Here is a 27,428-nt window from a genome sequence, read left to right on the forward strand (position 1 = left end):
ACCACGTTATTGGTACATTAAGTCCATTCTTCACTCTTTGTTTCCTAAGATACTATTAAAATAATGGCAATACATATTTGAAAATCCCGCCAAGAAACTCGCGCTGCGCATGCGCAGTAGGCTGCTGCGCATGCGCAGTACAGCAAAGGCAGAATTTCTGCTGCCTTCAGCTCCCCTTGAAACTGACGGCTTCAGGCAGCGCTGACGGCACGTGGGCTGCACAGACCTTCCCGTGTTACAAGTGCTGCGGATGAAAGGCATGGAGAATTATGCCTACCTAAGAGATCGATCTCTTAGATAGGCATAATTCTCCCATGCCTTTACTATTTATATTTAACAATTGCCATTTCATAATTTTAGTCGGGGTAGGCAGTGTTTACCTTGCCTACCCTGACGGCACGTGCCTGCTCCAGTCCTGGCAACATCCTTATGAATCTTTTCTGCACCTTCTCTAGCTTAATCACATCCTTCCTATACACGTAGATTGCAACCAGAAGTGTACATATTATTGCAGGTGCACTCTCATCAATGGTTTGTACAGCTGTAATATAACTTCCCAATTCTTGTACCCATTTCCCTATCTGTTAAAGGTAAGTGTGTTATACACCTTTTTCCCCCACTTTGTCCTCAAGGAAGTATGTATTTGTTCTCCTTGGCCTTTCCGTTTAACAACACTTTCCAGAGCACTGGCATTTAGTGTAAATGTCCTGCTCTTCTTTAACTTCCCCAAATGCATCACTTTGTACTTATCCGCATTCCATCTGCTTTTCGTAGGCCCACTTTTCCAATTGATATAGACCCTATTGTAGCCTTAGACCAGCTTCTTCTCTGTTCATTGCATCAATTTTTATCTTCTATAAATATTTTAATCAGTGTTCAAAGGTCCCATTGAATGTAACCCAGGACCGACATACATTCTGACCATGTGAGCTCGTGTTGAATATTAGGATACACATATTTCCAGGCAAAGGAGGTGGATTGGTTCTTCCTTGGCTTTGGCGCATTTTTATTTGAAAATTTTGTGATCCTATTTTAACTTTGAATTTATAAAATGCTATTAAAGTTAAAACAAATAACATTGCTATGCGTTATGTGGTGTTTCTTAAGTCTTAAAGAGTAATACAATTGTGTATATTACAAGATTGTAATTGGATGTGAAATCATTGCCAAAACCTTTTAAAGAACATGGTCGAACTTCAAATCAGAAGGAGTATTACACATATAATTAATTTTGATTAGGAGAAAATGCCTGCATTTAAATAGTTCTGAATAGAGTCATCATTATGAATTGCTTTTGGGAGGCAGTGACTCATGGTATTGCTTTTTCATGATGTGTTTCCTTACTGCTAGGCTATATCACCTTTATGTCAGAATTATGTTTAGTCAAGAGCAACTCCAGACACGGCTAAATATTGAAGGAAGTGCTACAACAGTGCTCTCTGGAGTCATCTCCCAGGACATAACGATCCAGTAAACTCTGACAGCGAGTTGAGTTTTTTGGATTGGTTTATTATTGTCGCGCGCACCACAATCCAATGAAAAACTGTGCTATCTCGACAAATCATACCAATCATAAGTGCATCAAAGTAGTGCACGGGATGAAAAAATACTATATGCAGAATATAGTGTTACAGCAGCAGAGAAAGTGCAGATTTAAAAAAGTTCATCGACTGCAGCGAGGTAGATTAGGAGATCGGAAATTAATCCTTAGCATATAATCACATCAGACAAAAGAACAACAGCTGGTCTTGAATCTTTTGGCATGTGATTTCATGCTTTTGTTTCTTCTGCCCGATAGAATAGAGGAGATGAGAGAATGATCGGGGAGAGTGTGGTCCTTGATAGTTTTGGCTGCTTTCCTTGGGCATTGTGGTTTAGATTGGGGGAGAGTAATTTGCATGATGGCTACATTCACAACTCTCTGCCATGTCTTGTGATCTTCGGCAGAGCAGTTGCCATACCATCTGGAAATATGCTTTCAGTGGGTGCAACTAGAAATTGGTATGAGTCATTAGAGAAATGCTAAATTTCCTTTGCTTTCTGAGGAACGGGAGGAGTTGATGTGCTTTCTTGGTCGTATAGTGGATGCGCTTGGACCAAGACAAACTGTTGGGTGATATTTACATATGGGAATCTCCACTTCAGCATCATTGATACAGACGGGTGTATACTCCACCCACTTCCTCTGTACCGTTATTTGAGGGAGGAACGTAATATTTAGGCACAGTCAGCATAGACAGGTCATGTCTTAAAAACATGATTATGTTTTTTGAAGAGCTGACAAAGATGATTGATGAGCGCAGGCAGCGGATATTGTCCACATGGACTTTAGAAAGATAATTGACAAGGTCCCAGCCGATTAAGATACTTGAGATCCACGGTGATTTAGTAGTTCAGATTCAGAACTGACTTACTTATAATAGACAGAAAGTGGTGGTAGAAGGGTGTTATTGTAGCTGAAGGTGTGTGAAAGATGATGTTCTGCTGGGATATCTATTTGTGGTGTAAATAAATGACAGATGAAAAGATAGATGGATTGGTTACTAAGTTTGCAGACAACACAAAAATTGGTAGAATTGTGGACAATGAAGAAGGCAGAGCTGCCAAGTAGTACGGATTTTCCGTATTTTGTATAGAAATGCGATTAGAATACGGATGTTCGTTTTTGTGTTGTTAAATACGGATTTTCAATACGGTTCAGTTCAATCTGAAGAAGGGTCTCGACCAGAAACGTCACCCATTCCTTCTCTCCAGTCGCTGCCTGTCCCGCTCCGGGTTTAAACAGAGCGCTGTCAGTTTAACGTGTGGGAATTTAAACGAAGAGCTGTCGGCTACAGCCTTATGGGTTCTAAAAAAATAGCGCTACTGGCTGGAGCGCTATGGGCTTTACATATAGCGCCAAGGGTCACAGACTGTTCAGGAAAATTATCGTATAACAATGAGTCTTTGGAATTCTCTTTCTCAGTGGATGTTGTGCCATTGATTATTTTTCAGCCAGTGGTAGAATTCTGGATAAGCCTAATGGTGAAAGGTTACCAGTGGGATTGCAGTTACATTGGGATTGGTCTTGATTTTACAGAAAGGTGGGTGGGCTCAAGGGGGAGAGAAGGAGGGGTGGAGAGAGGGAGAGGATGGAGAGAATGAGAGAGGGAGGGAGGGAATAAGAGAGAGAGAGAGGGAGAAAAAAAGGAAAGGAAGGAGGAGGGAGGGAGGGTGGGAGAGCGGGAGGGAGAGAGAGGAAGGAGGGAGAGAGGGAGGGGGAGGCTTCCAAAATGGCTTCTACATCATCATCTGGTGCTAAAAGCAGCCGTTCAAACAGCAGTATACAATGAGATAGCAGTGAATGCACTGTCAAGTAAGGTGCGCAGAAGACATGTCAATTGGTAGCAAAGTTATGCATTCTTGTACTCTTACAAGGGTATGATCGCACATTAAAAAAACATTTTTTTCAGCAAAATGGCACCACGTAAAAGTACTGATTTCCTCAGCAAAATACTGATTTTCAGGTACTAGAATACTCTGTCAATGCTAATGTTAAATGCTCTGACAAAACTTGGCAGCTCTGAGAAGGCTGTCAAAGGATGCAGCAGGATATAGATCAGTTACAGATATAGACAGAGAATGGCAGATAATGCAGGAAAGTGAGGTGTTGCCCAGTAGGAGGTCAAATGTAAGGGGAAGGTATAGAGTTAATGGCATTATATTTAACAGCATTGATGTGCAGTGGGACCTTGGGATCCATGATCATGGTTCACTGAAAGTAGCAAGATAAATAGAGTGAGCATAAGCCAGGGCTTTGAGTAGAACAGTCAGGAAGTCATTGCCAACTTTATAAAACTTTTGCTCACCAGATGTTGTTTGTCTTAAAGAATTATAGCTATAAGGAGAAGTTGGTGTTCGAGGTTGAGGAGAGATTTGATAGAAGTTTACAAAGATATGAGAGGCATGGATAGATAGATCAGTACCTTTTCCCCAGGGTGGGAATGTCAAAATACCAGAGGGAATACCTTTAAGGTGAGAGGGGGAAAGTTTAAATGAGATGTGTGGGGCAGGTTTTATCACACAAAACGTGATAGGTGCCTGGAACGCACTGTCGGGGGTGGTGGTGGAAGTAAATATAATAGTGGCTTTTAAGCTTTTAGGTAGGCTTGTAAATCTGATGGGAATGGAGGGATATTAATCATGTGCAGGCAGAAGGGATTAGTTTCATTTGGTGTCGTGTTCGATGCAGACATGATGGACCAAAGGACCTTTTCCTGTGCTATACTTTATGTCTGAAATAATGGCACTGTGGCACAACAACCTGAGTTCAATCCTGCCCTCCAGTGTCATCTGTTTGGATTCTGTAAGCTTTCCTTGGGTTTTCTTCGGGTACTCTGATTATTCTTCTAAGTCACAAAGATGTGCGGGGTGATAGGTTAATTGGCTATTGTAAAATTGCCATTGGTATTTTGGTGAATGGTAGAGTCTGGGGAATTAATGGAGATACGGGAAGAATAGTTTACAAGGTAAATTGGTGTGGGATGAGTTTGCTGAGTGAGCCAGCATAGATAAAGTGGCATCCTTCCATGTTGTAAGGACACAAGTGTAAGTAGCACCAAGGCGATTTAGTCAGCCATCTCATTGCTGTGTGCGTGATCTTGCAGCGTGCAAGTTGGATGACATTTTATGATCCAAAAGCATTTTATAGAAGCACCAAGATTTTTCTTCACAATGTGATAGAGCTATGTAAATGCAAACTTTGTAAATGCACAGTGATCGTACTGTCTGTGATTTGGATGTGAAACACCACATTTCTGTATAGTAAATTGATGCTTTTAATGTTTGCTTTTCTTTTGTAAAGTGAAGGTTGTGCGATGTTGCACCAATCTTTTTGTGATATGTTTCTGTTCCATGTGCAGAGTATTGTGTTTCTAGAGGGAATTTAAATTTTTTTATGTGTAATGTGCTGTACATTGAATGCTGACTTGTGGTCTCTTCTTTCTCTTCATGTCGTCCTGGATGTATAGGAAAAGGTACAGAGCACAGCGGTGTGGGTGTACCTAGGGGTTTGCTTGTTTTCTGCTTTTTCTTTTTTACAAACTGAGGCTCCAACAATTGACATAAAGTGAAATGCATATTTTGGTGTCAGAGGTTGCAAATTTCCTTTAAATTTAAGTACTGCAGGTCAATTTAATCTCGCTGACCTTTTTAGCAAGCTATCTGCATTTTTCAGTTAATACAACAAATTATAAAAATTTCTTCTGTTTTGTGATTTTTTTGGTTTTTGTCTTTTTTATAAATTATAGGTGCATGAAGGGTAACTTGGATATATATTCATATTTAAAACAGCACAACTTTACAACAATTTAAATCAAAATGTAAAAGGACAACATTAATGCCTTATTAAATAAAGAAGTAATGAACCACATAACCAAATCCTTGGGCAAAGAGGCAGGATTTAAGTAGCAATCTAAGGGAGAAAAGAGAGATAGATATGTGGAATGATTTGAGAAAATAATTCTTGAGCACAGACATTGGTAGCTGAAGGCATGACCTCCAGAGGGCAGTGAGTGACTAATGTATTTTCTATCATACAGCATGTCACCATTAACTTGATGAAAACTGTGTGGATAACAGTTTTTGGAGGGATTCAAGGATAAAATTCTGGGAAAGATGGGCATCAATGTGGGAGGTAACAACTGTTCAATGAACTAGGAGAGTATTTCCTGGGTGCATTGCTGCACAGGTCAAGGTTTTATCCCAGGGTGGGTGGTGGTGTGATGAAAGCAAATTTGCAGTGGGAGGCAGCTTGCCCCTGTGGTGACCAAATTGTTCGTGATGCCAGTTAATATGCGAGCCAGGAAGCATAGTTGAGTGCCGGCTACTTGTTGGAAGTAGGACTGAGGATATGGAAGATGTTTGCCTAGGACATGATAAACTTAAGTGGGATTATCAAGTGGGAAATTAGAGGAATTAGGGAGATGCAACTTTGATACTTGGGCAAGATGGTTGACCAGATACAATCAATCTGAGTATGTGTATTATTGGAGGTGTACATGGAGGAGAGCAGTTTAAAAACTGCACTGAAAGTAATTGGACGGGAACGTCTTTGCATTCCAGAATGATCCTGAGAAGTGTTCGCAGACAAAAATTGGATACTTCATGTCATCCAGTCAGATGTGGGCACATCAATTGTCTTCCATGTAGATTGGAGTCTGAATTCCTTGTACTTGAGCGAGTAGCAATGAAGCATACATCCGGTGTAATCAGGTTGAGAATAGGAATTTTTGATTGGGACCACGGCATCAAAGATGTTATGTAATTGTGCAGATCAGTATGCAAAAAATCAGGGTTAATTAAAAGCCCAGTTAAGGCTTTAAAGGTGTACATGCCAGTGAATTTGGAGTGTATTTCTCAGCATTTATGCAAGCACCATTTTCTCCTTTAATAGTAGGCAGAGATGTTTCCAATAATTCTCCTTTATCAATCAAAATCTGGAAAAGTTCATTGGTGGTAAAGGCCATTTTATTTTTTTTGATTCAGCAGTTCTTGAGTTTAAACATTCAGTAGGTCTCCTCTCTCCCCATGAACCGTCTTTCACTCTCCATTAAATGCTGTCTGATCTGCTGAGTTTCCCCGGCAGTTTATTTTATGCTCCAGCAAAATATATAATTCACTCAGTTTCTGATATCTTGCACCACTGCTGTTAGGGATCACTTATCTAGACGCTTTATTCAAATATATGACATTGTTTGTTAATTGTGTGCCCCATTTATTTACTCCTTGTCCCAGCTCTGCTTCATTTCATGCCCTCGTCTTCTCATTTTTTGCAAGATGGTGTTTTAGGATTTAATGCCAGGCGTTTCTTAAGGATACTGAACTCAGTGCATTCCTGGTATTGTGATAGTGTGGTCAAATGAATCTAATCAAATCTGTTATTTTTAATTGGAAGTCAACGTTACTGGATTATTTTTTAATTTATCCCAAAATATCTTTCAATTAAAATGAATAGACCATGTTGTAATAAGATCTGTGTAAAACAAATTGACTTCTCTGTTCTCTGTACCTTGAATGCCTGAACCCGAGTATCTTGTGGGTAGCCCAGTTTACATTCACTGCCTTGATGCCATTCTTAAGATATAACATAATAGCAGCACGTAGTTCATCCCTAATGGGATGAACAAATACCTTGTACAAGCCCAGTATCTCATCTCCTACAGCTGCTCCTGTTACGATGATATCCTAGTCAGGTGAGCTGAAAAATTCTGCTCTTATTAACTTAAAATCACTTTTTTTTACTTTTGAGCCCAAAATAACTTGGAATGAAGGTGAATAAATTATTTGTCTCTTCTCTCTATAATTCATATTCCCCAAAGTTTTGCAATTAGATGCACTCTATTTCCAAAATATGGTTTAATTAATGAAAAGTATATACCCTTAACTTGGGTTTCACAAGCTTGTAATATAGATGTTTATAATTTTAATCACAAATATACCTGTTGCCTTGACCAGTTAAGATGTTAATGATAGACACACTGAAGAAGGGTCTCAACCTGAAACGTCACCCATTCCTTTTCTCCAGATGCTGCCTGTCCCGTTGAGTTAGCCCAGCTTTTTGTGTCTATCTTCAATTTAAACCAGCATCTGCAGTTCCTTCTTACACATAAGATATTAATGAATTGGTTTTGGCGATAAAAAAAATGTCATGTGGAGATATTTAGCAGAAGATGAAGCATAATGTAGTGTAAGTTAAATAACGATCACTAATAATCAGTAAACTATTGGTACTGTAAATTTTGTATCCAACAGTAACTGCCAATTTTATTGCTTGTAAATTATACTTGTGAAAATAACTCTTTAAATCTATGAGAATAAATCAGAGCAGTTTTTAAATTTTTTTGAGTTTTAGAGTTTTTTTAATTTAACCCATTCATAACATGTTGTGGTATCTTATTGTAGATTAGTACAAACATTAGAATTATTTGAATGCATTTAAACATATCAATGATAAAGGTTTCATGCCTTGCTCATTTCTATCTGTTGCACGTGACACTGTAGACCTCTTTTTGCCTCATCAATACATGGTCATCACTAGTCAGTCTCCACATCTTGGCCTTGTGACATTATGGGTTTGCCTCCAACTTCTAATTATCCTTTATTAAAAAGATGTTTGCTTTAAAAGACAGTCATCTCATTTAAAGTGGAAGGTACACAAAAATGCTGGAGAAACTCAGCGGGTGCAGCAGCATCTATGGAGCGAAGGAAATAGGCGACATTTCGGGCTGAAACCCTTCTTCAGACTGATGGGGGGTGGGGGGGAGAAGGAAGGAAAAAGGGAGGAGGAGGAGCCCGAGGGCGGGGGGATGGGAGGAGACAGCTCGAGGGTTAAGGAAGGGGAGGAGACAGCAAGGACTAGCAAAACTGGGAGAATTCAACGTTCATGCCATCCGGACGCAAGCAACCCAGGCGGAATATGAGGTGCTGTTCCTCCAATTTCCGGTGTTGCTCACTCTGGCAATGGAGGAGACCCAGGACAGAGGGGTCGGATTGGGAATGGGAGGGGGAGTTGAAGTGTTGAGCCACCGGGAATTCAGGTAGGTTATTGCGGACTGAGCGGAGGTGTTCGGCGAAACGATTGCCCAACCTCCGCTTAGTCTCCCCGATGTAGTGCAGCGGATGCAGTAGATGAGGTTGGAGGAGATACAGGTGAACCTTTGTCGCACCTGGAACAACTGCTTGGGTCCTTGAATGGAGTCGAGGGGGGAGGTGAAGGGACAGGTGTTGCATTTCTTGCGGTTGCAATGGAAAGCACCTGGGGAGGGGGTGGTACGGGAGGGAAGGGAAGACTCCATTTAAAGTGGAGTTTGGATAGGTATCTGCAAAGGAATAGCTCACAAAGCTGCACAGTGAAGTAGGAGAAATTAGATTGAATGAAAATAGTTCCATTTGAAGAGCTAGTATCAGAAATGGTGTGCACTGTATGGTACCTTCTATTTTGTATGATTCCACAAACTGAAAAGCTTTTTCCCTGGTTGAACAGTGAGCCAGCTTAGATGTCAGTTTGCTCCCTTGGAAACAATAGTGCTTTGGGAAGTTTCAGGATAGACATCAAAAATACTAAAAATGGAGATGGACGTCAAGGGAAGGAGAAATAAATAAAAGGTTAATTAAATAATAGCGAGATTTGTCGGGATATTTATATCAAAAGTATCTGAGCCAATATTTGTTACAGTCAATGGAAGGTACATGGTGCTTGGCTTCAACTGGCATTCACATGCCCAGGAGAGTTTCCCAAAGTTAACATTTACAATGAATGACATGATCAATCTTTTAAACACTTCATTAACTCCCTTTGCTGGGGTCTCCCGAATTCATTCTTTATTATTGGATTTACCAATGCGGATGGTGGAAATAAAAGCAGAACATGTTGGAGGTTGTCAGGTTGGGCAGCAGCTGTGGAAATAAAAATAATGAGTTAACATTCTACAAGTAGGGTGTCTATAGATTTATTCTGCATTAAGTGAATCGCTGATCATTTCAGAGAACAGTTCAGCATCTACCACTGGTCTAAAGTCATGCATAAACCAGACCAGTTATGAATGGGGTTTTCTTTCTTTCTTTTGGGCATTAGTGACTTGATAACTATGCTATGACACCAGGTTTAAATACTTGTAATTGCTCAGCTGCCAAGCTGTCTTTCTGATTACCAGTTCAGGTATTTAGAGCAATACTCCAGGAGCCTAACCATATGGAAACCATACTTCTTCCTTCCTTCCACCAATGTTATTCTCTTATGAAATCCTAAAATAAAGTGCATAGGCTGAAAAGGCCATTGGAGCAATCAAATCACCTGGTTTCACAAAACTGTTGTCATTTACTTAATTGTCATTCAGTACATAATTAATTTAATGTTTGAGGACACTTAACCCATTTTTTGTCTTTAAAGTAACATGCGCAAATCTAACTAAGCTCTTCCATTTGACCTGGTGCAAGAGATGTTTCCTCTGAGGTAAAGTCCCAGTGCAGTAACTCCACCATACAATCTAAATAGGCACCTGTTAGTACTGAGGGAAAGCTGTAGTATTTGAACTACTTTCTTTCCAATGCAGTTATAAATACAATTAACTCAAGCAGATGTAAAAGATCTTATGGTCTTCTTTGAATAATCCTGCCAGTCTTCAGGAGATCATTACACTGCCTAAGGGTGTAATGTCCTGGAGGCAATCATACCCTTCACAGGAAGTCAAACAGTACTTAAAGGAGTGTAATTGGGGGAAGAGCAGGGAACAGTGCTTCATAAAAGAACTAATGTGCACTGAATTGCCTGATTTGCCACCTTTTGAGCTGCAGTTTGTAACTTGATAATTCAAGCTTGAAACAACATTTAATGAAATCACAGACAATCTGGCTGTTTATTTCAGAACTGTTTGTGTTAATTGGCTGCGATGCAACAAAGTCTACACTCCAAAAATGCAGCTGCTTTATTGGTTGGAGTGCACTTCCTGGTGTGCTGGAGTTTAAAAAAAAAGCTTTATTAATGCAGGCATCCTTTTTTTTTTGGAAATAGACATTGCTTTTCTGGCCTACTTCTTATGGTGTTTGTATGAAGCGACTACTATGATTTGCTCTTTTTCCTTATGGAAGATTTTATTTATTTTCAGCATCTTATATCTTTGCTTGTTCTTGCCTTTTATTCAGTGGTATGTTTTTTGTTTGAATATTGAGATGTTTTTAGTTCCATTTGTTAGCATCTTATTTCATAGACCAGTTGTGGTCTCTGGAAAGATTAAAGATAGCCATAAATTTGGCAATGAGCACATAATTGTAAACCGTGAATTCTAAAATCAGGCCAAGTAACTTTCTCCAAAAACATTTAGAAATGTGGTCATATTCTGAAATTTATTTTCATAAATAATTGGAGGATCCTAAAGGGAAATGTTTTCTAAGATGCATAAACCTGCTAATTTTCTGCAGTTTTTAGATGCAAAGATTTTGAATTGTACTTTCTAGATGAGGCTAATGATTGGGTCATAGGTTGCCTGTGAAAATACATAGCCATGTAATAAGGCTTGGTTTCTCAAAAGTCTTTCTCTTTCAGATCCAAATCAAGCTCTGCGGCTATGTCTTGGGAGCACAGCTATGGGGGCTCAGTACGGAGCTGTATCTGCACTCAGTATCAACAGTGACTGCACTCGTCTCCTCTGTGGATTTGCCAAGGGTCAGGTAGGCATAGTTAATGTATGGTAGTTATTTTGTAATAGAGCTTGGATGCAAGTGGAGAACTCCCTTCCTTGTGGCTAGGCATGTGGAGGCAGCTAGGAATGTCAGTACATCTGCTTATAGCTTTTAACCTCCATTTTTCCAGTTATCACTCGGGGCAAGCATTTAAGGTGGTGGACATGTCTGTTTGTCAAATCATAACTCTTTTTCAGCTAAACATACTTGCCTATAATTTGTCTGTCCCTTCCTTTTTTAATAGTATTTGATAAATGTCTATTTTTAGTGTTCTTTAGCTTGTTTTATGTGTGGGGGGGGGAGGGTTAGTTGGGGGAAACTTTTTCTAATCTCTTACCTCGATGGAGATGCAATTTTTTTTCTGTATTGTATCTCCGTCCGCACTGCGGCCTAACATTGAGGAGTTGCCGGCCTTTGCTGGAGACCGACTTTTAAGAGCTCCACCGTGGGTGCTTGCGGACTTAACATCACAGAGCTCGCGGTCTCTGGTCAGAGACCAACTTCGGGAACTACAAGCTTCGACCACCCCGACGCGGGAGCTTCGACCATCGGCTGTGGGAGCTTGAATCGTCCCGACCGCAGGAGAATAAAGAGGAAGAAGATTGGACTTTTTTGCCTTCCATCACAGTGAGGAATGTGGGGAATCTGCTGTGGTGGATGTTTATGTTAACTTTTATGTAGATGTGTGTCTTGTTGCTTTTTTTTTCATATGGCTGTATGGTAATTTGCATATCATTACCTTAAATGGTACATGTGCCAATAAAAGACCTTTGAAACCTTTCAAACCTTTGAATGGGATTTGCAGTGGATGTTTGAGGAAAGATTTATTAGCTGAGGCCAGTTGCCTTCTACAGGGTAAAACTAAGTTGTCCAATCTTATTAAACCTTCCTTGAATAATAGCCTAGTAGACACAAAATGCTGGAGTAACTCAGCGGGTCAGGCAGCATCTCTGGAGAAAAAGGATGGGTGACATTTCAGGCAGGGACCTTTTTCATAATAGGTTTTTTGGCAAGGTTTTTAAAAAGCATCACACCTGTTCACTAACGTGGTGAGGAGGACAAAGAAAATATTAGCAAAAACTATCCCAGATTGCATCGGAATACTGGAGATGATATAAGAATTTGTTTGTTGTTGAACGCACCTTCAGGGCCGGATTTAGATGAAGAGAGGTCCTAGGCTGTTCCACTTGTGAGGCCCCTCCCAATCCCCCACCACCACGACTAGAAGAAGATGGTCCACCAGATTGACACCGATTTGCAGCCGAGCGTGGCCAATGAGATAAGGGGCTGGAAAGCTGTGCTCTGTATTTATTTATTGATGGCCAGTGCTAGTGTCGAGTTATCGGCTTAAAACACTGTTATTCTGAAATGAAGGGCAAGGAAAATTACTGAAGGGTTGATTAGAGACTACAATGCGTTGTGACAGCATATGTAAGAAAGGCCTATGACAGTCAAAAATATGATACACCTTGCAGGGCTCTCACTTTTTTCTCTGTTGTCAGCCGGGCAACCTTGGCAGCTTTTCAAGTTGCTAAATGACAGTTTAGGTGGTCATTTAAGACGGCTTGCATGACACGTGCGATAATGTGCTCAGAAGAAGTGCGTAGTTACCAGTCGGAATTATGCTCAATGAAGCATTCACATATTATTTCTCCTTTAAATAGTCACAAACTAAACATACTCACCAATCAAGACATGATATATGCCACAATGACATGCAGTAAAATTATAATACAGTATCTCAACTCGTTTTACACGATGCAATTTCTATTATTTCTTTCCACTTCCAAACAAAAATATGGTTGTATAATTCAGCGTATGATCAACCTCAGTGAGACCAAGTGCATGCTTGGCGATCGCTTCGCACAACACCTACACTCAGTTCACAATAACCAACCTGATCTCCTGGTGGCTCAACATTTCATCTCCCCCTCCCATTCAGAATCCGACCTTTCTGTCCTCGGCCTCCTCCATGGCCAGAGTGAGGCCCACCGCATATTGGAGGAGCAGCACCTCATATTTCGCTTGGGTAGTTTACACCCCAGCGGTATGAACATTGGCTTCTCTAATTTCAGGTAGTCCTTGCTTTCTCCGTCCTTCCCCTCCCATTCCCAGCTCTCCCACAGCCTACTGTCTCCGCCGCTTTCTTTCTTTTTCGTGTCCCCCCCCCACCGACATCAATCTGAAGAAGGATCTCGACCCGAAACGTCGTCTATTCCATCGCTCCATAGATGCTGTCTTACCCGCTCATTTTCTCCAGCTTTTTGGTTTACCAATGGGATCCCACCACTGGCCACATCTTGCCATCTCCTCCTCTGTTGGCTTTCTGCAGAGACCGCTCCCTCCGTAACTCCATGGCCAATCCGTCCCTTCCCACCCAAACCACCCCCTCTCCTGGCACTTTCCCTTGCAACCGCAGGAAATGCTACACTTGTTGCTTTACCTCCCCCCTTAACACCATTCAAGGACCCAAGCAGTCTTTCCAGGTGCGGCAGAGGTTCACCTGCACCTCCTCCAACCTCATCTATTGCATCCACTGCTCTAGGTGTTAGCTGCTCTACATGGGTGAGACCAAGCGTAGGCTTCGCGATCGCTTCGCCATACACCTCCGCTCGGTTCGCAATAACCAACCTGATCTCTTGGTGGCTCAGCACTTCAACTCCCCGTCTCATTCCGAATCCGACCTTTCTGTCCTGGGCCTCTTCCATGGCCAGAGTGAGGCCCACCGTAAATTGGAGGAGCAGCACTTCATATTTCGCTTGGGCAGTATGAACATTGACTTCTTCAATTTCAGGTTGTCCCTGCTTTCTCCTCCCCTTCCCAGCTCTCCCTCAGACTCTGTCTCCGCCTCTTCCTTTCTTCTTCCCGTCCCCCCCACCACCCTCATATCAATCTGAAGAAGGGTCTCGACCCAAAACGTCGCCTATTTCCTTCGCTCCATAGATGCTGCCTCACCCTCTGAATTTCTCCAGCATTTTTGTCTATCCATTAACAAAAGTTCTGTTATCCCACTTTCCTCACCCCCTTCCTACACATTAGGGGCAATTTTACGGAGACAAGTTAACCTACAAAGCCAATGTGGCTTTGGGATATGGGAGGAAACCCACACGCTTGCAGGGAGAATGTGCAAATTCAACACAGACAGTGCCCGAGGACAGGATCGAACACAGATCTCTGGCATGTGAGGCAGCAAGTCTACCAGCTGTGCCACTATATTTTGTTTTCCAACGCACAAAAAATGATATGTTGATAACTTTGGTTACTAAACAAATGAAAATATTAATTTTCAGTCTTAAATCTCCAAGTGACGCTATGTCCCCCTTAATACAGCTACTGTATGTTTTAATTAAGTTCAAGACTATGGGGCAGTACATTGGCCATAAATTGCTGCCTGTGAAAGTGCCTGAGACCCAGAATTGATCCTGAATATAGGTGCTGTATGGAGTTTGCTCCTTTTCCCTTTGATCGCATGGGTTTTCTCCGGGTGCTCTTGTTTCCTTCCACATTCCAAAGGTATGCAGGAACCAATTTCAGACCCAACCTAAAACGTAATATTTTCCTTTTGTCCAGAGATTCTGTCTGACAGGTTGAGTTACTCCAGCTTGTTGTGTCTATCTTCAGTTTAAACCAGCATCTGCAGTTCCTTCCTACACACACGATACTATACGATAGAACTTTATTAATCCCAAGAGGGAAATTGTGGTGTGTGGGTATATATATTACACACACACACACACACACACACACACACACACACACACACACACACACACACACACACACACACACACACACACACTCACACACACACACACACACACACACACTCACACATCACACACACACCACACACACACAGTTATATATTCATATGTAAATATACACCGTTTTGTCTTCTTGTTTATAACATTGCTTACAGAGTACTATGTTTACATATTTTGTTGTGCTGCCGCAAGTAATGATTTCATTGTTCTAACTGGGACGTGAGAGAATAAAACAATTTTGACTTACTCCACTAATGCTTGGGATAAAACTAGTGTACGGGTGATCGGTGGTCGGCGTGGACTCGGTGGGCCGAAGGGCCTGTTTCCATGCTGTATCTTTACACTAAAAGCAGAGGGAGTCTAAAGAAGGGTCTCTACCCGAAACGTCATCTAATTTCTTCTATCCTGAGTTGCTGGCTGCTCCATAGAGTTGCCCCGCACAATTAAAGCATGGAATAGTCTTCACCCTACCGTAGTTACCCAACCAGACACAACTAAATTTAAGGTAGCTCTTTTTTTGCTTGTCCAAGTCGAGAGAGTTTTATTGTCATGTGTCCCAGATAGGACAATGAAATTCTTGCTTACTGCAGCACAACAGAATATGTAAACATAATACAGAACACAAGATAAAAGTTCAGTGTGTGTATATACCATAGACCATATATATACACACAATAAATACACAGATAAAGTGCAATAGCTGTTATTTTTCAGAGTTTGGAGTTTGGTGATCGCCCCTCCACCACCTGCGGTTTAAATTCCATTTAGAATATTTTTAGAGGACCAGGAAACCAGAAGCAAGAGTTACTCCAGATCCAGGGTCAGGGAGTGATTCTGCATTGGTTTTCAGCGGTCGTGGCGAGGCGGAAACTGGACACCAATGGCGGTCAGATCTCCCACAATTCAAAGCGAGGGAGAAAGTGCCCAGCGCCAACCAGTTGCTGTGGCAGTGCGCATGCGCAGGGCGGCCGATGATGCGGTGGTTGTGCGCATGTGGGGGGGGAGGATGTGCTGGCCGTAGCAGTGTGCATGTGCAAGGCAGCCTGCCGTGCTGGCGGATGTGGAGCGAGCGGAGACCTGGCGGCCCGGACATGGATACGGATGGCGGGCGGAGACGGAGAGTGACACAGAGAGAGAGAGGGCCCCGCCCAGAGTTGAACGGCAGGTGTCCTGCCTTGGCCAGAGGCCCCCTAGATCTCGAGGCCCTAGGCTTCAGCCTATGAAGCCTGGTGGTAAATCCGGCCCTGCGAGGCTCCCCTAGATCTCGAGGCCCTAAACTTAAGCTTGTGAAGCTTATCCGTAAATCCGGCCCTGCCCACCTTCTATTTCAATCATTGTGGCAGGAGAATTGTATAATGTGCATCTGAAACTAGTTTGTCTTGCAGTAGATGGTGACAATTTCCATGCAGTATATTGAAATAGGTTTGTAATTCAGAGCTATAATTGGAATTTATGTTGTAATTAGTTTTCAATACTCTCTTGTAGTAATAGCCTGTCCAGTTTCGGTGACTCTATGGATGCAAAGATTGTTTATGCAAATGTAATGGACTGCGGTATGGGAAGAATTTATAATAAAGTAACTTTGAATTTCACCTTCCAAAACTGTTTGAAGGAGATTTTCATCTTTGAGATTTAAATTATGCTAAAATATGCAGTGCAACTGAACAGAAATGTCAATTGTAAGGCATTTAGAATCTCTTCTGTTATTTTTGCCTCCTGTAGATTACCATGTGGGACTTGGCGAATGGGAAGTTATTGAGAACAATAACTGATGCTCATCCTCCTGGGACAGCCATCCTGCACATAAAGGTTGACTTATCATGAATACATTTCACATAAGTAGAATTGTAATTTCCTTAATTAACACATGAATCCAGCGTTTAGTAACTACGGTCTACCATAATGTTGTAGGGATGTAAATATAATGTAGTTTTTAACTCATGGGCACCATTGAAAGCTTTCTGAACTTTAGTTTAGTGAGTTCAACAATCATAGAAACATAGAAATTAGGTGCAGGAGTAGGCCATTCGGCCCTTCGAGCCTGCACCGCCATTCAATATGATCATGGCTGATCATCCAACTCAGTATCCCGTACCTGCCTTCTCTCCATACCCCCTGATCCCCTTAGCCACAAGGGCCACATCTAACTCCCTCTTAAATATAGCCAATGAACTGGCCTCAACTACCCTCTGTGGCAGAGAGTTCCAGAGATTCACCACTCTCTGTGTGAAAAAAGTTCTTCTCATCGCGGTTTTAAAGGATTTCCCCCTTATCCTTAAGCTGTGACCCCTTGTCCTGGACTTCCCTAACATCGGGAACAATCTTCCTGCATCTAGCCTGTCCAACCCCTTAAGAATTTTGTAAGTTTCTATAAGATCCCCTCTCAATCTCCTAAATTCTAGAGAGTATAAACCAAGTCTATCCAGTCTTTCTTCATAAGACAGTCCTGACATCCCAGGAATCAGTCTTGGTGAACCGTCTCTGCACTCCCTCTATGGCAATAATGTCCTTCCTCAGATTTGGAGACCAAAACTGTACGCAATACTCCAGGTGTGGTCTCACCAAGACCCTGTACAACTGCAGTAGAACCTCCCTGCTCCTATACTCAAATCCTTTTGCAATGAAAGCTAACATACCATTCGCTTTCTTTACTGCCTGCTGCTCCTGCATGCCTACTTTCAATGACTGGTGTACCATGACACCCAGGTCTCACTGCATCTCCCCCTTTCCCAATCGGCCGCCATTTAGATAATAATCAAACTATGCTGAATAAAAACAGCAGATTGATCGGTTGTCATTCAGCAACTTTTCAAAAAGTTGCTTTTATTTATATGGTTTATTTTACATTTGTTATTTATTGATACATATGGTCCATCTGAAAGTTAGTGCCACAGTTTTTATTAAGATGTGAATGGCTGAAACATTTTGGTTATAGTCAAAAGAATGGCCTGTGCTTCAAGTGCCACATTCGTCTTTCACTGGTTGTGATTTATGGTCATTTCAAAGGCTGAGGCTTATCATCAAAATTGAATTAAATGTAAAGTGGATTGTAAAAACAGAAGTAGTAAGCAACTAATTACAACTTTTTTTTATTGCATACCACTGTGGAGAAAGATAATGAAATAATGAGTAAACGGACATCTGGGAGAATAGCTTGTATGTTTAATGTTAGCTTGAAAGTTGATTTTTAAGTAGGATCTTTAAAACACAACCATTCTGTTGATTTTGCTTGTAATAGACGTGAATGATCCTTTTCATTGCAGTTCACTGATGACCCAACCATAGCCATTTGCAATGACAGCGGGGGCTCAGTGTTCGAACTCTCCTTCAAGTAAGATGGGTTTTTTGTACATTAAGGGAGAATGTTCTCCTTAAGGAGAGGAAAACCTCATAAGTGCATTACCCTGTACAGAATTTATGCTGACTGATGATTAAACAATTGTTTTAGATTAACTTTGCTGTAGGAAGTCTATGCGCAAGTTAGCAATGTTATTGTTTAACTAAGTTTTAATTGTATGACCATGTCATCACAGAAAATCAATACAACCTGGCCTAGTGGTTGACTGACAAGAGTAAAGGTAAAATGAGGGCCTATTATAAACTTGATTTAAGACCTCAGTGTTACAAAGTGCATGAGATGGGGAGAGTTGGAGTGCAGTTGAAGGGAATTAGAACTAAGAATGGCAACGTTATTTGTTTTATGAGATGGAGTGGTGAGAGGGATTGGCTGCTGGGGAGGTTAAGATTGGCTGCTGGAGATAATTTTGATGTGGGAGGCATGTCCTAGCAAGGGTCAGAAGCTGGATGAAGTTATTAACAGGATTGTGGATCAATTGGGAAATCAGTTGTGAAGGGCAGGGAATGGGTCAGATGGCTGCTTGGTGATAGGTAGACAGATTAAGAGTCAGTCAGATGGAAAAATTGTGTCTTTGGGGACATAGGGAGACAGATTAGGGGCCAGTCAGATGAAGGATTGTGATTGGGATGGTTGTGCAAATGTTACAACTAGAGAGTGGAAGGTGAGGAAGAATCACTAACGAGTATATCAATTGGAAAGGATCTATCCGAGGTGGATTCTCAGCACCAGATTTATAGAATGAAACCTGCTGAGAGCAGGTCCACATTATAAAAGACCAAGCCAGGTAAATCTTGGGCACATGTGTTTTCTCGTGGTTATAGGCTACTCATTCAGATCGATATCATAGAAGTGGCCTTCAGGCAAGTTGCTGCATACTGTTTGATCCCCCCTCATGCATTAGCAGGTCAGCTGAATAGTGGTTGGAACAAAAATTGAGAACAATGTGAAATTGTGGATGATTTTTCATTGAAAATTAATCATGTACAACAGAACACTATGAAATTCTGGCATCCGATTGTACATAGAAACATAGAAAACATAGAAAATAGATGCAGGAGGAAGCCATTTGGCCCTTCGAGCCAGCACCGCCATTCATTGGGATCATGGCTGATCATCCACAATCAGTAACCTGTGCCTGCCTTCCCCCCATATCCCTTGATTCTGCTAGCCCCGAGAGCTCAATCTAACTCTCTTTTAAATTCATCCAGTGAATTGGCCTCTATTGACTTCTGTGGTCGAGAATTTCACAAATTCAAACTCTCTGGGTGAAAACGTTTTTTCTCATCTCAGTTTTAAATGGGCCTCCCATTTATTCTTAGACTGTGGCCCCTGGTTCTGGACTCCCAGAACATTGGGAATTTTTTTCCTGCATCTAGCTTGTCCAGTCCTATTATAATTTTATATGTTTCTATAAGATGCCCTCTCATCCTTCTAAATTCCAGTGAATACAAGCCCAGTCTTTCCAATCTTTCCTCATATGACAGCCCCGCCATCCAAACATGCCATTAGCTTTCTTCACTGCCTGCCATATCTGCATGTTATCTTTCAGTGATTGGTGTACAAGGAACCCAGGTCTCCTGACACTTCCATTTTTCTTAATCGGACACCATTGAGATAATAATCTGCCTCCTTGTTCTTGCCGCCAAAGTGGATAACCTCACATTTATCTACATTATACTGCATCTGCCACGCATCTGCCCACTCACACAACCTGTCAAAGTCACCCTGCAACCTCCTAGCATCCTCTTCGCAGTTCACGCTGCCACCCAGCTTTGTGTCATCTGCAAATTTGTTAGTGTTGCTTTTAATTCCATCATCTAAATAATTAATATATATTGTAAATAGTTGCAACACCTTTACAACTGCAGAAGGAGTTCTTTTGAATTAGATTAGAATTAGATTCCTTTATTGTCATTCAGACCTTTCAGTCTGAACAAAATTATGTTGTCTGCAGTCATACCCAGAACCAATAAAAACAAAACATACAATAAACACAAATTAAACATCCACCACAGTGAGTTCACCACGCACATCCTCACAGTGATGGAGGCAAAGTCTTAGTCACCCTCTCTTCCCTACTTGTTCTCCCTCTGCGCTGAGGCGATCGATCCAGGCCGGAGAGGCCGTCCTCCAGTCCAGCGGACCTCCGTGGTGATGTCGCCGCCGCCGAAAGCCGGAACGCCATCTCCGCTCCGAGACGGCCCGCCACAGCATCAGCTGCGGGCAGCCGCCCCAGCTCCGGGTCCCGCAGCCGCCCCAGCCTGCCGTTCTGACAGGGACCCGTTTATTCAAACTTTTTTCTCTCTATATGCCAACCAATTCTCTATCCATGTCAATACCCTACCCCCAATACCATGTGCTCTAATTTTGCCCAGTAATCTCCTGTGTTTGACCTTATCAAAGGCTTTCTGAATGTCCAGATACACTGCATCCACTGGCTCTCCTTCATCCATTCGCTTGTCACATCCTCAAAAAATTCACACTGCGGTGATTGTTTTGAATGTAATTACAAGACCGGAGGTTCAAATATCATTGTTTGGGGTTTGCATCCTTTCCCATCATGCTTTATTTTGCATGAGGAATTGATGCCTGAGCTTGCTCCACCATCCAATAAGATCATATCTAAGATCTGTTCTTGCCAATGTTGGCTCTGATTGGTCACATGGTCTTTAGTATCAAAAACAAGGGAGCATAAGTTAAATGTCAGAAGAAATAATTTTAAAGGGATTTGAGGGGCAAGGTTTACCACAGAGATTGATTGATATCTAGAACTTTGAGAGGTAGTGATGGAATCCAGTATAATATTTTGATTAATAGATATTTTGAATAGGCAAAGCGTAGAAGGATATGTACCTAATGGAGGCAAATGGGATTATTGTAGATGAGCAGAAAGACTGGCATGAGTGTAGTGGGCCAAAACAGTCCATTTCTGTATCGTGTGACAATGATTCTATGAAAGTATGCTAATTATCTATGCTGCTTCTCTGGTCCAGGAACTAGAGTGAATTTATAATTGCTTCTAATTCCATTTAGACATTTTTATTGAAAAATGGGCTCATTGGTGTTGGGTAAATATGGGAGTTGGCTAAATTGTGACACCCACACATTGTTGATCGGCTTGCGGGGTTATCGTGATGGGAGTTGTTTTAAATCTATAGAAAAATAACACAGATTAAGGAGTACATCAAGGCTGTGTGCTCAGGCAGCTCCACTCTATACCCATGACTGGGTAGCCAGACACAGCTCCAACACCATAGTTAAATTTGCCAGTGATGCCACCGTTGTTGGACGAATAATGGTTAATCCTGAGCTAGAGTTCAGGAGAGAGCTTGAAAATCTGATTCGATGGTGCCAGAACAACAATAGTGCTCTCAATGTTAACAAGACCAGGAGTGGAAAGTCACGTATCCACAAAGCTATCTTCATTGACAAGATAATGGGGGAAAGAGTCAACAGCTTCAAGTTCCTGAAGATCCGTCCTGGACCCTGCCCATCAATGGAATCATAAAGAAAGCTCATCCATGCCTCTACATCATTGGAAGATTGAAGAGATTTGATATGTATACAAATCAAAATTCTACATATATGCAGTAGAGATTACACTGACCTATTGCAGGAGACTACAGAGAGTGGTAGACACTCTGTGTGTTTTCACTAATGGGAGATCTTCACAGATCCCAGCAATGATCAGAGAAGAAAGCACAACATTTTGTTTAATATGTAGCACTTGCAGTTAATTTTTAGTGTGTAGTGATGTATAAACCTATTTTTTACTTTTATCTTGTTCATATTTTAATCTAGCAGGACCTTATTTTTTTAATGTATTCATTCCTGTAATTTTAATTCATGCATCTGCAGGTTGTTTTGTATCTGAATGTTATTCTGTAATATTGATTTTAGGAGAGTAATGGGAGTGAGAACATGCGAGTCCCGCTGCTTGTTTAGTGGAGCTAAAGGTGAAGTTTGCTGCATTGAACCATTGCTCGTAAAGCTGGAGCTGAGAGATCACCCTATAACACAATACGGGCTGCTGGCGATGGCTTCTTTAACAAAGGTATAAGGGATTTTTAAAAAAATTGACACCAACCTAGTCTCATATGCTTTGCTGTCTCAATGACTAATAAAGAAGGTATCCATTTATTTGAAAGTAAAGCAATATATGAAGCCGGGTACAAAGTGAGAAGAACCAAAAGTTCCCAGAAGTTGTTCAAATCTTCATTATTATCATACTTGAGTACACCATTTCTCCCATTACCAGCCTCTCATCTGCCTTCCTGCTAATCTTCAGCTCGTCCCTTACAAGCCTTTGATCCACTCCAATTTGTCCAACGACTTGTAATTCATTCCAATCTTGAGCAACATCTAGATGTACCTCTTCTACACCTTCAAAGCCTTTGCATCCTTTCTATTGTGTGGCAAACAATTGCACACAATTCTCTAGATGTGGCCTATCCAAAGTTTTATGCAGCTGCAACATGACTTACAAATTTTGATACTCAATGCGCTGATCTGTAGAGGTACATTTGCTGTTTGTTTTCTTTACCACACTTTCCACTTATGTTGCCACTTTCAGTGAACTGTGGACTCTCACTCCAAGATCCCTCTGTATATACGTGCTTCTGAGAGTTCTGCCATTTAAGATATACTTTCGTTTTGTATTTGATATCTTAAGATGCACCAGTTTGCACTTTTCTGGATTAAATATTCATGGGCCATTTCCTCTCCCTAGTTTCCAATCATCAATATCCTGCAGTATCATTTGGTTATCTTCCTCGCTACCTACACTATCTTTTTAGTGGAAACAATTTTGGTTTGCTAATAGTAACTGCTGTGGAAAAGTTTCCTGAGATTTACTGGGTTGAAATGCCATACTTCTTTTGTTTTTCAATCCACAATTCTAAAAAGCAATCTGTTTGTGTTATCACGCTGCAGTTTGTGCTGACATGTCCAAATTAACTACCATCTTTACAACATTGCTCAAATTCAGAAAGTACTTAATTGGTTGTAAAGTGCTCTGTGACTTGAGACTGTGAAAGGTTGGTATGTACAATAGAAGGTTGGTATGCTATTATTTGTTTGAAGCTTTTCAAGAACCTTCAAACTCAAAAATGAATCACAAAGCTGACTTTCTCAAGGTCAGGCTTTGTGCTGCCTCTTCAAAAGTTTTTAAGTAGTCAGACTAATAACGTGAACAAAGCTGTGCTGTTTCACATGGAAGGTATTCACTAATAATAATGGGGCAGGGAACCCCTGGGGAAAGGTAATTTCAAATGACAGTAATGTAGCAGTCAAGATGATTACTACTAAATACGTTGTTAGTGCCCCTGTCCCACTTGGGAAACCTGAACGGAAACCGCTGGAGTCTGTGCCCCACCCAAGGTTTCCGTGCGGTTCCTGGAGGTTGCCAGAGGTTGCAGGTAGTGGAAGCAGGTAGGGAGACTGACAAAAACCTCCGGGAACCGCACAGAAACCTTGGGCGGGGCGCAAAGTCTCCAGAGGTTTCCGTTCTGGTTTCCTAAGTAGGACAGGGGCATTTTATTTTGCACTTTTTTATTATCCACACTTTTCTGCAGCTAATGTTAAAATGCTGCAACATCATATTCTGTACTGTAGTATTTTTCTTCTTGCATTCCCTGTTGTACTTGTACATAGTATGATTGCATGGTCTAATCTGCAGTTTTTCACTGTATCGTGTTCATACGATAAAAAAAGCAATACCAATACTAATACATGTTGAATGACAACGAAGTAAAGGTGAAAAAGATTGTTGATTTCCACAGATAGATTAATCACATGTGGCTAAAGTGCACAGTCAGATTTTATTAAAGGCCATTTTTATACATTTTGGTTACACCATGTAGAAATTGCAGCAATGTTTATCCATTGTCCCCCCATTTCAGGACGCCATAATGTTTGGGACACATGGCTTCACAGGTGTTTGTAATTGCTCAGGTATTTGTAATTGCTCAGGTGTGTTTAATTGCCTCCTTAATGCAGGTACATGAGAGCTCTCAGCACCTAGTCTTTCCTCCAGTCTTTCCATCACCTTTGGAAACTTTTATTGCTGTTTATCAACATGAGGACCAAAGTTGTGCCAATGAAAGTCAAATAAGCCATTATGAGACTGAGAAACAATAATAAAACTGTTAGAGACATCAGCCAAACCTTAGGCTTACCCAAATCAACTGTTTGGAACATCATTAAGAAGAAAGAGAGCACTTGTGAGCTTACTAATCGTAAAGGGACTGGCAGGCCAATGAAGACCCCCACAGCTGATGACAGAAGAATCCTCTCTATAATAAAGAAAAATCCTCAAACACCTGTCCGACAGATTAGAAACACTCTTCAGGTGTTGCTTTGTCAATGACCACTGTCTGCAGAAGATTTCATGAACAGAAATTCAGAGGCCATACTGCAAGATGCAAATCACTGGTTAGCTGCAAAAATAGTATGGCCAGATTACAGTTTGCCAAGAGGTACTTAAAAGAGCAACCACAGTTCAGGAAAAAGGTCTTGTGGACAGATGAGATGAAGATTAACATATCAGAGTGATGGCAAGAACAAAGTATGGAGGAGAGAAGGAACTGCCTAAGATCCAAAGCATACCACCTCATCTGTGAAACACGGTGGTGTGGGAGTTATAGCCTGGGCATGTATGGCTTGCTGAAGGTACTGGCTCATTTATCTTTATTGACGATACAACTGCTGATGGTGGTAGCACAATGAATTCTGAAGTGTATAGACACATCCTATCTGCTCAAGTTCAAACAAATGCCTGAAAACGCATTGGCCAGCAGTTCATTCTACAGCAAGACAATGATCTCAAACATACTGCTAAAGCAACAAAGGAGCTTCTCAAAGCTAAAAAAATGGTCAATTCTTGAGTGGCCAAGTCAATCACCCGATCTGAACCCAATTGAGCATGTCTTTTATTTGCTGAAGAGAAAACAAGGGGACTAGCCCCAAAACAAGCATAAGCCAAAGATGGCTGCAATACAAGCCTGGCAGAGCATCACCAGAGAACACACCCAGCAACTGGTGATGTCCATGAATCGCAGATATCAAGCAGTCATAGCATGCAAAGATATGTAACAAAATACTAAACATGACTACTTTCATTTCCATGACATTGCTGTGTCCCAAACATTACGATGCCCTGAAATGGGAGACAATGTATAAACACTGGTGTAATTTCTGCATGGTGAAACCAAAATGTGTAAAAATACCCTTTAATAAAATCTGGCAATGTGCACTTTAACCACATGCGATTTTTTTTTTCTGTTACAAATCTTAAATTTTGGAGTACAGAGGCAAATAAATAAAGGATGGGTCTTTGTCTCAAAACATCACAGAGTGCACTGTAACTGCAGGGAGGTAATTGAAAAGCTTTATAAAACATTGGTTTGCCCACAGCTGTAATATTGTGCGCATTTCTGGTCACCACACTATATGAGTATCATGATTGGACCGTAGAGGGTCAGAGGAGATTCACAATGAGATAATTTGCTTGCATACACAATGTGTACAAGTAGCAGCCACCTACAGCACTGACAAGGCGACAAAGCATGCCGGCTCCTCCTTTTGTCCCCCTCCCACCCCACATCAGTTCCCCCACGCCGGGTCCCCATTGTCCTTTGTCTCCCCATTGTGCTCCATTGTTCTTCCCCTCTCTCACAGTGGTCCGCCACACTCTCGTCTTCCACGGGTGGACCCTCGAAGCATCGCTGCCACCGTGAGGCTTCACCACCGCCGAAGCCCCATTGTTGCGAAGCTTCACCGGTGCCGCCAAGGCCTCACCGCTGTCGACGCCCCACTCCAACCCTCCATGGTGCCGACCTGGGCCCTAGCTGTGGTCTCTGTCGGCTGCTTCTCGACCCGGGCTTCTACCCATGAGGTCCCGGCCGGGCCTCGAGCTGGGCTTCTGCAAGGAGATCCGGGAGGCATTTAGACCGCGGCGCCTCGATAAAGGCCTCCGGCCGCATTCCCAGTCCACAGCCGCGGCCTGTCGGGAAGCCTTCTGGCCGCACGGCCCGTAGAAAAGCCTTATAAGTGGAAGTCCATTCCATTTGCAGCTATGTGGCCACTCAGTTTCCAGAGCAAATCTCTTAAGTGGCCAGTAGCTATGTTTCGAGACTGCAGAGGCTGGAATCTGGAGTGAAAAGAGAGCAAACTAAAAGCTGGAAAGTGATGGTGATAGATAGGGACAAAGAGAGAAAAAAGAGCAGATGGAGTCAGATGGGGGAAGGGAAGATAGTAGTTGACAGTCTTTAGTGGTCCCACATTGCATTCCTCATTCAGTTACAATGGAGACATATTATGGAGACATAAATGCATATTAAATATAGGTAAAAGAGCAAAACCATGCTCAAAAATGCCCAATAATCAGTGCCTACTTTAAAAAAATGTGAGTTGCAATAAATACAGAGATTTTGCATTTTGTGTTTACCCCCCCCCCCCCCCCCCCCCCCCCCCCCCCCCCCCCCCCCCCCCCCCACATCAATTCTGTAAGAGCGAGTTTTATTTCTCATCACAGATTTTTGGGGAGTGTTTTGTGAATTTGGCAAGGATGAATTTCCATAACCCGAACGGCCATTAATGCAATTAGTATAGACAGGTACTTGATGGTCGGCGTAGACATAATGGGTCTGTGCTTTGGATTGCTGATTCACTAATTAATTTGTCAAGACAAGCATCGTTAGAGCTTTTTTCTTATCTTGATTTTACTTTTTGTTACTACATTTTGCCAAAAAATAGTGGGATATATCCAACGAATTGGTTTGTTTTTAAGGTCTTGGTCATTGGACTGAAACCCTCACTGAAAGTCTGGCTGACATTCCCATATGGAAAGGTAAGTGCACTTTTGTGACTTTATCGTCCTTTAACACATTAGAATAATTAGGGCATTTGTTCCACCTAATCCTTCAGATATAACGTCAATAATGACTCACCTGGACCACTCCCTCCTGTTTCTAGACCTCACTATCTCCATTGCAGGTAACAGACTACTGACCGACATCTACTATAAGCCCACTGACTCCCATGGCTATCTGTAGTACACTTCATCCCACCCTGCTTCCTGTAAGGACTCT

General features: G+C 41.8%; 1 protein-coding gene across 1 annotated transcript in view; it reads left to right on the forward strand.

Annotated features, from left to right (window-relative positions):
• The window catches only part of vps8 (VPS8 subunit of CORVET complex), a 434,442-nt gene that overhangs the window by 31,044 nt on the left and 375,970 nt on the right, over window positions 1–27,428 (forward strand). Inside the window, exons 7-11 of the mRNA XM_055638558.1 lie at window positions 11,081–11,205; window positions 16,704–16,790; window positions 18,245–18,312; window positions 22,240–22,393; window positions 27,128–27,187. Coding sequence (XP_055494533.1) covers window positions 11,081–11,205; window positions 16,704–16,790; window positions 18,245–18,312; window positions 22,240–22,393; window positions 27,128–27,187 — 494 coding nt within the window. The remainder of the gene's footprint in view (window positions 1–11,080; window positions 11,206–16,703; window positions 16,791–18,244; window positions 18,313–22,239; window positions 22,394–27,127; window positions 27,188–27,428) is intronic.

The sequence above is a fragment of the Leucoraja erinacea genome, chromosome 7 (genome assembly GCF_028641065.1).
Source record: "Leucoraja erinacea ecotype New England chromosome 7, Leri_hhj_1, whole genome shotgun sequence".
NCBI classification, from domain to species: Eukaryota; Metazoa; Chordata; class Chondrichthyes; order Rajiformes; family Rajidae; genus Leucoraja; species Leucoraja erinaceus.